Source organism: Urocampus carinirostris, chromosome 12 (genome assembly GCF_059441175.1).
Source record: "Urocampus carinirostris isolate Australia breed hairy pipefish chromosome 12, RoL_Ucar_1.0, whole genome shotgun sequence".
Lineage (NCBI taxonomy): Eukaryota > Metazoa > Chordata > Actinopteri > Syngnathiformes > Syngnathidae > Urocampus > Urocampus carinirostris.
Window position 1 is genome coordinate 1,422,922 of NC_142360.1, and position 15,267 is coordinate 1,438,188.

The 15,267-nt window shown below is 40.4% G+C and overlaps 1 protein-coding gene across 2 annotated transcripts in view; it reads right to left on the reverse strand.

Annotated features, from left to right (window-relative positions):
- The window catches only part of mindy4 (MINDY lysine 48 deubiquitinase 4), a 56,919-nt gene extending 55,380 nt beyond the window's left edge, over window positions 1-1,539 (reverse strand). For both annotated transcript variants that reach the window (XM_088350541.1, XM_088350540.1), the window contains exon 1: window positions 1,295-1,539. In XM_088350541.1, the coding sequence (XP_088206667.1) occupies window positions 1,295-1,354 (60 nt within the window). In that variant the 5' untranslated portion in view covers window positions 1,355-1,539. The remainder of the gene's footprint in view (window positions 1-1,294) is intronic.
- Window positions 1,540-15,267: the final 13,728 nt, after the last annotated feature.

The window sequence follows — 15,267 nt, forward strand, 5'->3', positions numbered from 1 at the left end:
CGCCTCTGCTATTCCTGCGAATGAACAAAGGTAGGTAATGTAGGTGTCAAATTGAGGCAATTGGGCCATTATCAGGAGCTGGAATTGATAAGAGCAAACACACAACAACAGAATCACAACAGATCATACAACACAGGGATGTAACATGCTCATCTGGCAGGCCACATCTGGCCCGTGGGCTGTAAGTTCGACGTCTCTGTTTTAGGATACCATTCTGTATACATCAATACGTCATTTAGGGGATTTTAGAATATTTCCGACTTTTCTTTCAGAAGTTAAGGGGGTGGGATACAGACTTGTGACTTCTAGAGTAACCTTCTGTGGCATACATAAGTCAGCACAGTGAATTTGGGGTTATTCAGAGTTTATATTCAGGAATTAGGAGGGAGGGAGGATTTTGGCAGGCATTTTACCTGCCAAAATCCGACTCCCCTGCTAAAATAGAACCAGATTGAGATACACACTTGTGACTGCTAGAGTAACCTTCTGTGACATAAATAAGTCAGCACTGTGAATTTGAAGACTTTCAGACGTTTCTCGTAATATTACTATTATTACTACTAATAGTAGTGATAAAAACGAACTAGATTTGTCGAATACCTATTCAGTAACACATCTCAAAGTGGAGGTATTACCCTGTAGTTGGATCCCAAAACCAAAAAACATAATAGGTTTAAAGCTTGTCTTACTTTGCAAACAGTATAGGCAGGGAAGTCCGAGTTTAAATGAAAAAAAAAACAACAACAATTTGTTTACACCGGGAACCAGGATTTAATTCTCAATAAAAATACATTACATACGGCTTTTTTGGTTTGAACAAATTTATTGACACTAAAAACAGAAAACAATCATGACATTACATACGGCTAATATAGTACATCAAATAAAGGCTATTTGTGGACAATTAGTTGTGATCGCGGAAATCATAGCGTACATTGACGTCAAAGACTGTTGCAACCGCGTTTACAAACGCATTTTGTAGAATACGATCGCGCTTTATTGTTTTAATAAACGCATTATATAGATTACGATGGCCTAATTGTTTTAATTAACTCGTTGTATTGTTTTAATAAGCTTAGTATATAGAATACGATCGCTTTTGTCGGAAACGCAACAGAATGGGCGTTCACGCGAGGGGGGGGCGCGATTGGGGGGAGAATTTTGCATGGGAGTCGAAATTTAGCACAACACCGGCCTCTGCGAGAATGTTTTTTTTTCCTAGCACGTGGCCCCAGAGCTAAATACAATTAGACACCCCGGTACTTTGTATTCAAGATGCATGGATTGAATTTACCTTTCTGCTCAGAAATTCTCGCACCAGTGACGCTGAGACCTCCTCCACGCAAATAGCCATCGCTGGGTGAAAAACAGAGCCAGATTCTTGGCAACAATCAAGCTTGTTTTTTAACGCAAATTAGTTGTACATAAATTATATATAGATACACAATTCAATCCCCCTGCCCCCCCCCCCCTACAAAAAAAAACAAAAAACGAGAAAAACTCCCATCGGTGGGGGGGGGAAACACATCCGTCTGGAAAATAGGTTGTGTGGGCGGGGCTTTGGGACGTCACAGCCCATGCGCAACTTCCTGTCGTGTTTTGCTGTCGTGAAAACTTATGTTTCATAGCGTCTTTGTCATTTGGAGACACTTATTTTTGGACTTAATTTTACCTTAATGGTTTATTTAGATAGAACAGGTGGGGGAGCAGTTTAGTAGGCGGCGCATGGTAACGACAGACGTCTTACTTACCACGTCAGTTTGCGTACTCCATGCTTTCTGTCATTTTTTTTAAATGAATTTTTCTCAACGTTGCATTTGTACATGCAGTAATTTTACGTATTTAAAAGAGTTTGATATTAGTGGTAAGCGAGCGCCTCAGTTATGTCCGGTGTCCCCTCGTTTTTCGTTATAACAACGCAAAGTGGGAGGCGGTGTTATGCCGAGAACTGCACCCCCGCCGGAATTTGTCCTCCATAGCTGGAGCGCGCGCACGTCACTCCCGCTACTATAACCACTTTTACCTCGTTTTATCTCACTTTTATCTCAATTTCCGGGAATGTAATCGCAAAAAGGTCACCAAAACCATTTCGTCTTGCATTTGTTGGGAATGTAATATAACTTAAACAATTTCGTCTTTTATTTGTTGTGAGTGAATCGAACGGTAATGCATGCAATACATGCATTACCGTTCGATATCTAGCAGCTAGATATTACATGCACATCGTATATAAATCACTTTTGGGCAAGTAACATGTTTATTTTGCCTTTTCCTACTCAAATCACTGGCATTGAAACTTTTATGCGCCTACCATAAAGCTTATTATGCTGAAATGAACTGTCAAATCGTCAACAGATAAAACGGGAGAAGAACGTTTTTGATCTTTTTTTTGTCATCTTCAAAAGAGACATAACACGTTGATAATTGTATTTTACTCTAATAAACAGATCATTCTGTGCCTAACACGGTCACAGCTACTGCGACATTTTTTTAGTACAAATGATCCAAAGTCAACCCGATAAATGTAGCTGATGCTGGTGGAAGGGAGCAGAAATCCCCTCTTCATCTTTCTCTGGCTATGACGTTCACAGGTCCAAGAAATTTACCCTGGTTACCCATGGTGTGCCCATATCCTCACAGTAAAAAACACATTTTGCTGGATGCAACTGAACCTGTTTTAAGAGTGGCCATTTCTGGTCTGCCAGCTATGAAGGTCACAGGTGAATGAAATTTGGTGTGCCTAAATCTGACTCCCCTGCCAAACCCTCCCCACTCGCATGAACACGCATTCTGCTTCTCACGCTGCGCTTTCGACAAAAGTGATTGTATTCTATTTAATGAGTTTATGAAAACAAAGCGATCATAGTCTATAGTGGGCGGTGGAAAGATCTGGTGGGTCAGGGTGGGGCGGTGAAGAAGGGGACGATAGGGAGGCGGCAGCCAAAAGTCGAAGTCAGGAGTTTGTTTGACAATGTGTACACGTTAGGGCTGCACGATTAACCGATATCGAATCGACATCGCGATTTGACATGAAACTTTTGTAAAACTGCAAAGCACTGCGTTTTTTTCCAAGGTTTTGTAGTGAGTGATTGAGTTTTGGCCAACCACAATTGTTACTGTTCTACTTTTAAAAGCGCTGATAAATCAGGCAAGTTTTAATGATAGCACAAGCCAATAAAAACGATTTAAAGTTTGCAAGCACCACACTATGCCATGTGAGCTCATTGAGTGTCATGGCGGACTCCGTAAACATAATCCCAGGGTCAATAAACGAGAAGGAAACGAATCTTGCACCAAAGAAGGGCGCTACATCACTTGTTTGGACCTATTTTGGTTTTGACGAAGTGGACGTGGTACCAGCACCTTAAAAATAATCACATATTAAAATACACGGCATGTCAAAAAGTATTACAAGTAAAAGACGAAGAAGGTGCATCTACAAGTTGACTGAGAGATAAACAAACCTCCATCAAAGCAGCATTTACGATCTTCACGCTGTACGAAAAAAGTTTGCGAAGGCACAAAGAAATAACCAATGTTGTGACTCGCTAAAAATGTATAATAGTGTCCAACCCCAAAACTGCATTATCGATTAGGGGTAACACTTTTTATTCCTTAATATGTGAAATGTTATAATCAGAGAAATAAATAGTAGTAGCAATAGTGTTAATAAGTTAGCAGAAATAGTGGGTTTGAATTAATACTTGAATACATTTCTTGCACTTATGAACATGCTGCAGTAGCACATGGTAAATTATATATTACACTAATTGCAGACATGTCATGTGATACCTGTCAACCTCCACAGCTCCATGCCCTTACAAACTGTCGTATTTTCCTTTACAAAATAAAAAATAATCTTACGCCATATTTTTTTTCAAACGTGTTTATTTATGTAGTTTAGAATAGAATAGAATATACCTTTATTGTCATTGTTACAAAATGGGTTGACTATATTGTGACAACAAAATTGGATGTGGCACTCCAGTATCACATTTTACAGTGAGGATAAAAGAAAACAAAGAGGATAAAGGAACAAAGAAGATAAAGGTTATAATTTACACAGTATTTACACAAAAAAGTGTGGGGGTGTAGGTTGTTACATAAAGTTTTGGGATCGTATTAGTGCAATATGCGGTAGTGCAAAATGGGCAACATTGTGTAAAGTGAGCATGGCATGAATACAATTTTACATCTGTATGAGGTTGTGTGTTTGCAAGAGTTTCAGTTTTTTGTGCGGTGTGTGTTAAGGGTGGTGATGGCTCAGGGAAAGAAACTATCTCTGAGTCTGTTTGTTTCTGTTTTGTGTGACCTGTAGCGTCTGCTATTGTTTTTATAAGCTTATTATATAGAATACGATTGCTATTGTCGGAAGCGCAGCAGAATGCGCGTTCACGCGAGGGGGTGAGTATTTTGCAGGGGTGTCGAAATTAGGCACTATAGTGGCAGACACATGTGCACAGTAGCATCAAACGCTCGCTTTGTTTGCAACGAAAAAAATGATACCGAGATAAAGGCTACCACGGCGAACGCGTTTGACTTGATTGATTTGCTGTTTCGTGATAGTCGGTGTATACAAGATGGTATCCATGATTGACAAATTTGCGTTTATCCGTACAGATTTTCTTGTACGTCGTACACGTCTTAAAATGCATAATAAACGTACTTTGTATGGCAAAAACGTACAGGTTGACAGGGATGTCATGTTTACAGCCTTAAAAGTATATGGATTATTTTTTGTGTGCAATGTTTACCTTTTTATCGTTTGCACAAACTATTTTTGTTGTTGTTTATTTGGTTTGGTGTGGGTTATTTTAAGTGTGTACATTTCATCTTTTATATTGTGCAAATTTTCTTGATTTTTTTAAGAGTTAATTACCGTATTTCCTTTTTTCAAATGTTATTTATGGTCAAGGTTGACTTTGTTTGGTTATGAAGACATGTCAAAATAAATAATTGGAATGTTATTTTGTGATGTCTTATTTTGAAAACTCTCCAGACCACTAGTTTATTGAGCTTGATGTGTTATCTAGTGGACATCTTAGGTGGGTCGGTACTTCTACCGATTGAAGATTAGAAAAATGAAGAAAGTTTTAACACAAAGCAACCATAACAAAGCTAGCCAGAAGATGGTCCTGTTTTCTCTATGTTTAGTATTTCAATATGGTCAGCAGTGTTCCCTCTAAGCTGCGCGCGTGCGCAATTGCGCACTGCTTGCACAATCTCAGCGCACAAGAAAATCTAGCCAAAAATGAGGGCTCAAAATTACTAATTAAGAAGCGACCTAAGTCAAAGTTACAGTGCATGAAGGTAAAATTACGCGGGTTCCCCTGACGTTGCGTCCTAAATGCGGTATTTTGAAGTCAATGTCGAAGGAAGTTGAAAAGTAAAGTTAGTAGAGTTTGTCAAGGACCAGCTTCTTCGGGGGGGAAATAGAACAAAAAAGAAAAAAAATACCAAAATGAAAAAGTAGTGAAAAACTGAGAAAAACGAAACAAAAGGAAAAGAAAAAAGAAGGAAAAATTCCAGAAAAAGCCAGAAAAAAAGAAAAGAAAGAAACAAAGGGAAAAAAGTAAATAGAGAATAAAAAGAAAAAAGTAACAGCAAGGAAAAAATAAACACAATGAGATTTTTTTTTAAAGGAATTTAAAAAAAAATAGGAAAAAAAACAGCGAAAACGTTTGTGTTGCATTCAAATAATTTCCAACTATACCAAGTCAATCTTGTTGCCAACATTGTTCTTCCACAAAAAAATGTGATTAAATACAGTTCTGTGTCGAGCAACCGACTAAATAAGCCCCCAAAAATGTTAGTAGTATGCGACAAAAGATACCAGGAAAAAAAAGAAATGAAAATCTTGTGAAAGAATTGTTGTAAAATAAAAACAAATGATGTTTGTAGGCCATACAACCTTTGCAATAATACATTAGTCAATTCATTCAAAAGTGAATTTTTTTTTTGCATTGCCGGAAACTCAGCAAAATGTAACTTGATGTCAAGTTCTGGACATGTTTGGTAATGGATTAGTTGACAAACTTGGGATTGCCGTTGCTCACTGTTGTTACAAGCGTGGCGACTTTGTGTGAACGCACAGACCCGTGGAAAATTAGAGGGAACATAGCCTACAACAGTGCAGCAGTCAGTGGACGACGCATCAGGGTCCGGATCTGCACGCCGCTCTGGCCCAGTCAAATTGCAGCATACCAGATATCATAAGGAGGTGCTTTTTTCCATATGTGTCTGTGGAGAGGGGGGGCGCTAAGGAATTCATTGGGGAGCCAAGGGGGCGCCAACCTGCAAAAGTTTGCGAACCATTGGTCTAAACAATGCGTTTATTAAAACAATGAAGCACGATCGTAGTCTATATACAGTGGTACCTTGGTCCTCAACCATAATGCGTTCCTGGTTGTTGGTTGAGTACCGATTTGTTTGAGTACCGAAATGTTTTCCCCATATGAAAAAATGGTAAGTATTTTAATCCGTTCCTCCCATTAAAAAAAAAATAAGAAAACGTGTATCTAAACAACATTAAAGACCAAAGATGTGTAAAAAAATATATGTAATAAACACAAAAAAGAAGAAATATAAACTATTTTGTATCGGTTAAGTACCTTTGAACAGTGGTGTGATGGCATAACTGGCGCCACTGAGTGCATCTCGGCTCGACTCGGCTCCACTCGGCTCCACTCGCTACGCGCCAAATCTCATTTGATTCAACTATTTTCAGCTATTATGACCCCGCTATTTTTGGTTGGGCGCCGAATTCCTTGTCGAGCATCGAAACATTTTTTGCACATATTCTTTGGTCGAATACCAATTTGGTTGAGCATTGAGGAGGTTGAGGACCAGGGTACCAATGTAATAAGTTTATCAAAACGGACGCAAACGTCACCAACACCGTTGACGAATCAATGTACGCTATAATATCCACGATTACAACTAAATGCACACAAGTAGCCTTTATTTGATGTACTGAAATAGCCTTATCGTAATGCATTTTTATTGTAAATGAAACCCTGGTTTCATTGAATCCCGTGGTGTAAAAAACGTTTTCTTTAAAAATGTGACTTACCTGCCCATTGTCATGATTTGACAATTGGCCTCGCCTGCGCTTACTCGTTCCCTAATTAGTCCTCCTCCTATTTAAGCACGTCATTCTCATTCACTCTTGGTCAGTCTGTCTGAGAACCTCAGCGCATGCAAGGCAAGCACTTTTGACTCTGGCTCCCGTTTTGATCCTGACCTGTTTCTTGTATCAATCCCCGAGCTCCGCTCTCCTGTCCCGGCCACCCGTATCCTGATTCTGTTTTCTGTATCGATCCCCAATCCAAGCTGCGTCCTCCTGTTCCGGCTACCCGTATCCTGATTCTGTTTCATGTATCAATCCCCGATCCAAGCTCCGTTCTCCTGTCCCAGCTACCCGTATCCTGCTTGGTTCCGTTTCCTGTATCGATCCCCGACCCCTGGCTTCCCCCTCGTCCGGGCTACCCGTCTTGTTCCGATCTCCGACCACGCTCCGTCCCGACTGCCCGACTTCTTCCGATATCCGACCATGCTTCTTTGGCGAGTGCTTCATGCTCCCCTTGCCCAGCGAGCACCAGATTGCTGTCTTTTTTCCTCTCGCCCTGACTTCCCCCATCCCTTAACAAAGCATTGTGTGAAACGTTCCGCATTTGGGTCCCTTGCCTGTTCCGGTCGTGACAACTATACTGTTTGCAAAGTAAGACACACTTTTAAACCTATTATGTTTTTTGGCTTTGGGATCCAACTACAGAGGAATACGTCCACTGTTTGATGTGTTACTGAATAGGTGTTCGACAAATGTAGTATTTATTACTACCATTATTAATAATAATAGTAATATAATGAGAAATGCATAATAAACGTACTTTGTAGGGCAAAACCGTACAGGTTGACAGTTATGTGGCAGACACCTTGCCTTGCTGGCAATCGATATGATGGCCAACCGTCATTCTGGTATGGCATGGCGTGCAGGCTGATGATGATGTCAGGTGTGATGCCCTTGCATGTAAAAGGCATGTCCTCCTGTCTGTACTGGATACCACAAGTTCCCTTTTGTTCGTGCCGACTGGCAAACTTGTCTCCGATATGAGGGATCCGGACTGAACGGACCCGTATTTTGCAGAACCTGTAGCCTCCCTGGTTGAGCGTGTTAACAAAAAGAAAGCATAGAATGTTTTAATACGTCAGTGTCATGTTAAAATAATGTCAGATTTTGTGTTTTACTAACTGGCAGGGCATGATGGTAGACGCATCAGGTTAGCACTGCTCGTTCTATGCGTTTATACTGTCATTGGCGTCAGTTTTAAGAGTATTGTTAATTATTAATTTTACAATTCTAACCATTTTAACATAGTTAGAAGTAAAGCAGCCGAGTCCTGCCATGGCCGGGCATTATACTGGCGGGCGGAGACGTAACTGCGTAAGATTCTTGCTCAAAGATGTTGTGGCAATTTCGGAGGGAATGTCAAGGCTGGATTTTATTAACAAGTTTGTTGAAAAGATTCTGAAGTTTAAAAAGGAGGAGGTACATGCTGTCATAAAAATGCCTTCTGGCAAGGGCTTTGATGTGAGTTTTGAAATGGCGGCTCTTTATCAAGAGTTTTGGAATCCCTTTGAGGGAGTGAGGTCCCAGTTTTCTGGATTTACAGTGGAGAAGCTGACTGATAATGCTAACAAGATTGTCATTGTTAGAATGTTTAGTGAAATAATCAGTGCTGATGACGTCTGTTATTAGTTGAGTAGATACTGCTCAGTAAAAGGCCAGGCTATGAAGGTGAGGGGTGAGAAAGGATATTGGACTGGTGCCTGGAGGGTACCCGTCCAACTACGGCAAGATCCTCAGGGCTTTCAGGGACTGAAACAACTCCCGTCGACTATATTCCTGGGGGAAAACCGTGGCTTTATCCACTATCAAGGGCAACCGAAACTCTGTCGCAAATGTGGTGAGCATGGGCATTTGGCTGAGGTATGTGATCGAATTTTTTGTGGAAAGTGCAGAACAATTGGACATTCCTTTGAGGAATGTATCAATAGCAGAAAATGCAATCTCTGTGGGGAAACGAATCACCTCTATAGAAACTGCCCGAATTCGTTTGCTAACAAATTGAAAGCTAGGAAGGCAGTTAACAAAGACAACAAAGACAATGAAATGATGTCAGACAACATAGATAATAAAATGAATAAATGTAACAAAGACAATGAAATGAATAATGATAACAAAGACAATGAAATTAATAAAGTTATGGAAATACAAAATGAAAATGAACAAGAAATGAATGACGTTATAGAAATACCCAATGAAGATGAACAGGAAATGAATAAAGTTATGGAAATACCCAATGAATTTGATCAAGAAATGCACAAAGAAATTGGACAAGACAAACAAATTGAAAAAACAGATGTCCCTACCAAAACCCCTGGAGGAGAGACCAGAGAATCAAATTTGAATCAGGAAGAACCTGGAAATTCTAATTCGATTTCTCATAAAATACCTGAATTTGGACATGACAAACAAATAGAAAAGGCAACTGCCACTCCAAAAACACATATTAATCAGGAAGGGCCTGGAAGAGAGTCCAAATTAGCAAATTTGTTTGCTACGCCATTGCCGGGATTTGGAGAAGACAAACAAATCGAAAAGGCGAACGACTCTCCAAAAACCCATACGGGCACTGGAAAGAGGGGTAAAAGTAAGACAAAATTGGGAGTGGTGAAAAAAACGGAAACAAAGAGAAGAGATTTAGAAGAAAGCCGATTGCCGGTGAATAAGCCCACAAGGGAACTGTATGAAGTTGAGACGGAGGAAGTCGGGGAGGGAAAAAATCTGACCCTTTGTGGGCAGGGAAGTAAGAGACCCCTTGATAGGTCCTCTGGCTCACCCCCTAACCCAGAAAAAAGGGGAAGACCTGGAACCACAGACAGAGAGTCAGAGGGTTCCAGAGTTTTCCCCGGTGAGTCTCAAAATGAGGTACTACTCTTAAGTGATGTGTCTGACACAGGTGACACTCTCGATGATCTCGATGATCACCAAAGAATGGACTCAGATCCCCCGGTTTTGTCTAACTAGTTTAAATACTTTAACAACAATTATGAACATTACATTCTCTACTATCAATGTGAGAAGTGTGAGATCAAAGGTTAAGGCTCACAGTGTTTTATCGTTCTTAAAAACTATCAGAACAGATGTGTTTTTACTACAGGAATGCTGCATCCCCTTTCTAAAAAATTATAAACAGTGGGAAGAGATTTGGCCATATTCGTCATTATGGAGTGGCTCGAATGAAAACCGTAACGATGGGGTAGCCATTTTAATAAACAACCCTCAACTCATCATAAAGGGGAGTACTGTGATGAGAGACGGACGCGCAATTTTAGCAAGACTTTCTTATATAGGGAATTATTTTAACCTCATTAACATATACGGCCATGCCGACAGACAACTCAGGTACGAACTTTTAGAGGACATCCAGTCGCATATGCTAGGCCATCAACCACTAATCGTGGGAGGAGATTTTAATTGCATCCTAAGTAGGAAGGATAGAAAGAGGACCGATGAGGAGTTTAAAGTAGATAAAACATCAACTTTATTACAAGACATGTGCCGGACATTTAAACTGATGGACTGTTTCAAATCCATACATCCAGGAGAGGAGGGGGTTTTGGGGTTTTTAAGGGTTATTGATCTATCTTCGTTATTCATTATCCATTATCCGTTATCGGTCAGTTCATAATACGCTACAAAGCCTAGGAGCCGGGACACTTACTCTCAGCCAAAAGGCCAAGCTAAGGTCCTAGCCCTAAAGCCTTGCTGCGATCAGTACGAAAGAGGAGGGCTTCACCTGGTTCAGTGGTGACAATGCCAGAGCCTCTCGAATAGACTACATATTTACAAGGGGTTTAGCACAGAGTGATGCAAGATTAATTCCAGTTTTTTTTTCGGATCACTTGCTACTGTCCTGCTCTTTTTCATTTCCTTCAGGTATGACTGTTGGGAAGGGTTTGTGGAAGTTAAACTGCTCCCTGCTGGAGGATGAGGCTCTAGCCGCACAATACAGGGAGCTGTACAAAGACTGGCAGACCCTTCAAGACTCGTATGATTCACGAGCACAATGGTGGGAAATGACAAAGAAACGAACACAGACCTTTTTTAAAAATGCAGGGAAAAACAAGAAACTTAAAGAGATGAAACGCATGTCGGGACTACAAAGAAGACTCCAACGCTATTTCATCCTAACAGAAAAGGGGATGGACTTTAATGATGAAATCAAAGAGACCAAACAAGAACTAAACGCTTTGGCGGAAATAAAGAGCAAAGGCATCATAATAAGAAGCAGAGAAAGAGAAATAGAAGAAGGGGAAAAATGTACACGCTACTTTTTTAAAAACATTATGGGCAAAAATGAGGGGATTTTTAAACTTCAAAACGAAAACGGGCAAATAACAAAGGAAAGTAGTGAAATAACCAGATTGGTCGAAGACTACTACAAAAAATTATTTGAAAAGAAAGAAACATATGAGAATGAAATGGGGCATGTATTAGATCATATTTCAAGATCAGTGCGTCAAGACCCCTTTTTAACATCGGACTTTACCCAAGACCAACTGAATGATTGCATAAAGACTATGAAAAAAGGCAAATCACCCGGGGAGGACGGACTCAACCTCGAATTTTACCGGACTTTTTGGGATATTTTAGCACCAGATCTGTTAACTGTTTTTAACGAATTTTCCAGTCGAGACCATATGCCAGACAGTTTCAGAATAGGGATAGTTACTCTATTGCACAAAAAAGGAGACAAAATTGACTTAAAAAACTGGCGACCCATAACACTTTCAAACGTGGACTGTAAAATTTTCAGCAAGCTTCTAGCAACACGAATGTCTGTTGTCTTGGGAGACTTGGTTGATCCAGACCAAACCTGTGCCATTGTGGGAAGGAAGATCAGCGACAGTCTCATGCTGATCCGTGACACCATTTGTTATGCAAGAGACAGAAACATGCGACTAGCGGTCCTAAACCTAGACTTTGAAAAAGCCTTTGATCGAGTCTCGCACCAATACCTCTTCAGGGTATTGCAAAAATGTGGTTTTCCCCAAAAATACATCAAGTGGGTAGGACTGCTATACCGAGACATCTACAGCAAATTCATGATTAACGGGAATTTATCGGAAGCAATCGAGATCAACTGCGGTGTACGTCAAGGTTGCCCTATGTCTCCCCTTCTCTATGTTCTTTGCATTGAACCTTTGGCACAAATGTTAAGAAAAGATAGATTTGTCGAAGGCATCAATATCCCAGGAAGTGGGGGACAAATTACCAAGTGTGTTTTGTACATGGATGATTTTAATATTTTGTGTACTGACCGCGCATCTGTTGAAAGAGCCCTTGACTTGACTGACCTGTTTGGGAGGGCGTCTGGGTCAAGGCTAAATAGAGAAAAATCACAAGTGAAGTTTTATGGAATGTGGAAAGAGACAGAAAAGGCAGGACTCCCGCTGACGGTATTAAAGACAGACCAGAAAATCCTAGGGATAAAATTCAATGCGGATGGAGGAGGCGAGACCAACTGGGATGACGTGACAAGGAAAGTTAAGCAAAAACTTGTTTTTTGGTCACTAAGAAAACTGACAATAGAGGGGAAGGTCCTAATCATCAAAGCGATCATCCTCCCAATGCTTTTGTCAATCAGTTTAATTTTTATGCCTAAAAGAAACGTGCTGTTACAACTGGACCGAGCCATCTTTCGCTTTGTCTGGGGCTCAAAGTTGGAAAGGATAAAAAGAGATACAATGAAAAAGAATTGTCTTGTGGACAATGGCCGAACAACTAGGAAAGTTCCCGGACTTGCCAGCAGGAGAGGTCCCTGATGCACAGTACGTGCTTTACGGGGTGAGTCGGTCGAGGAGGCCTCAGAACGACTTTGCCAGGGACTGGCTCACTCTCGCCGCCATCAAGGACGCCATCTGGACCTCCAGAAACCTGCTGGTATGGAGGTGCAGGCAGATCCCCCCCGTGGCTGTGCTCCAAATGGCTGCAGATACCATACAATCTGCGAGCGGCGGGCCTAGGACGCAGCCATAAAGAAGACTCGTCTGCACCCACCCGGAGGGGGGAGCCGGAGCCGGAGCTACACTGTGGGAGTCCCGGCAGCAACGGCCTGGGTTGTGGAACCCAGAAGGGAGAGGACCCACGCAGAAGGGAGAGGACCCACACAGAGGACTGGAAGAATGCTGCTTGGGAGGGTGGGATGGCAGAGCTATGCCCTTGCACAATAGTATTGCCTTTTACACGCTGGTTAACTACTGTTAAAAGAAAATAACTCTGAAATTGTTTAATTGATGTTGAAAATGTCAGGAAAAAATGTTAAAACGTCATATCGTCACGTCATATTGTCAGATATAAAAAAATTGTGAATATGCTTGATGGCTGTGTTTTGCTGCTGTTGGTGTCAGTGGATTTGTTCAGACCGAGGACAATCGACTTTGGCCTGGACGGATCTATTGACACTAACAAAGATGTTATATAATGAAATTGTGAATATGTTTGATTTTCGAGAAGGTTTGTTCAAACCTCACTTTGTGTTTGCTGTTAAAAACGTAATATTGGAATATAATATTGTGAATGTGCTTAATTGCTGTTGAGATTGTCATGATTGTTTTCTGTTTTTAGTGTCAATAAATTTGTTCAAACCAAAAAAAAAAAAAAAGTGAACCATAAAACACAATTTTTTACCCCAGCTTTTTGCGGGGATTTTGATTTTTGGGATACCTGTAGCAGCAAGATAGCTGAAAATTATGGCAGTTACCTCTATGTGAGGCTCATGTAATATGCGCGTTTATATGATAGGTTGTGTATTTTTGCTAGTTATTCAAATCAATATTTTTCTATGAATTAGTTTTCTATGAATTAGCCACTAGTAGGCACTGACTATTACCCAATCAATGCAATTGCAGCCCTAGTGTATTATGGATTACATTATTAATGGTTGTTTGAAATATTTTCACAGTAATTCTTAATTTTAGTTTTTGGGTTATTTGATATAAGGGAATTTTAAAAAGAACAATATTTGAGAGATTAAATGTTTTGATCAAAACTTTCTTTGTGGAAGACCCGATTTGGCCACCAAGTCCATTTAGTTTTAGACCATTTGTTATCAATTAAAGCAAATTTATGCTTGAAAAAAATCATTACACACATTTTTAACGTTGTTTTTATCTTTAATTTTGAGAGGTTTACTGAACAAATTATATAAATTACAATTTTATGCTAGAAAAATGAAAATAAATTGATTGTACAAATACAAGGTTTGTACATTTGCTTTAAATCCTTAATAATGCTTGAATTTTAATGTTGTGTTTTAAGTATTGAAAAGTGGTTACATATAGTTGAAGTGCTTGTAAATGCTCGGAATTGTTGCCTTTCACAACACGTCTGCTTAATGATGCCAACACTGCTCTTTGGTGGCTTCGCTTTGCCATTGCATTTCTTCTTCCCTCTTGATTAATGGCAGCTGGCATTAGTTTATATGTCATCATCGCCCCTTATGGGTTGCACCCAAGAGGGCAGGTGCATGCTACACCTAAATATGGCACAATTAAATGTGTATAGGGCAGCACGGCGGCGCAGTGGTAAACGCGTGTGCGGCACAGTTCTAAGGTCTTGGGAACCTCCTGTGTGGGTTCAAATCCAGCTACCGGACTTCATGTGCGGAGTTTGTTGGTTCTCCCCGTGCTTGCGTGGGTTTCCTCCGGGCACTCCGGTTTCCTCCCACATTCCAAAGACATGCATTTCAGGTGGATTGGCAGGTCCAAATTGTCCCTAGGTGTGAATGAGTGAGTGAGTTGTCTGTCCCTGTGTGCCCTGCGATTGGCTGGCAACCAGTTCAGGGTGTCCCCTGCCCGATGATTGCTGGGATGGGCTCCAGCACCCCCGCAACCCTACTGAGGATAAGCAGTGCAGCTGATACAATGAGATGAGATAAATGTGTATAACTGCAAGGAATACTTATCATTTGTGGATATTTATTATGGGCAATGTAAAACATTTTAAGCTTGTGTTTTTTTGTGGTAAATTGTAATGGGAAGAACCTCTTGTAATTGAAAATAAGAATGATAAAAATGAAAAGAAACCTTTGCTGTATTTTTTTTTACCAAACACTTATACTGTATGAGGAGAGATTTGTCTCGAAAATATTTACACATGTATTGTTCAGATCCACAAATATATTCGCGATTCACTCAAAA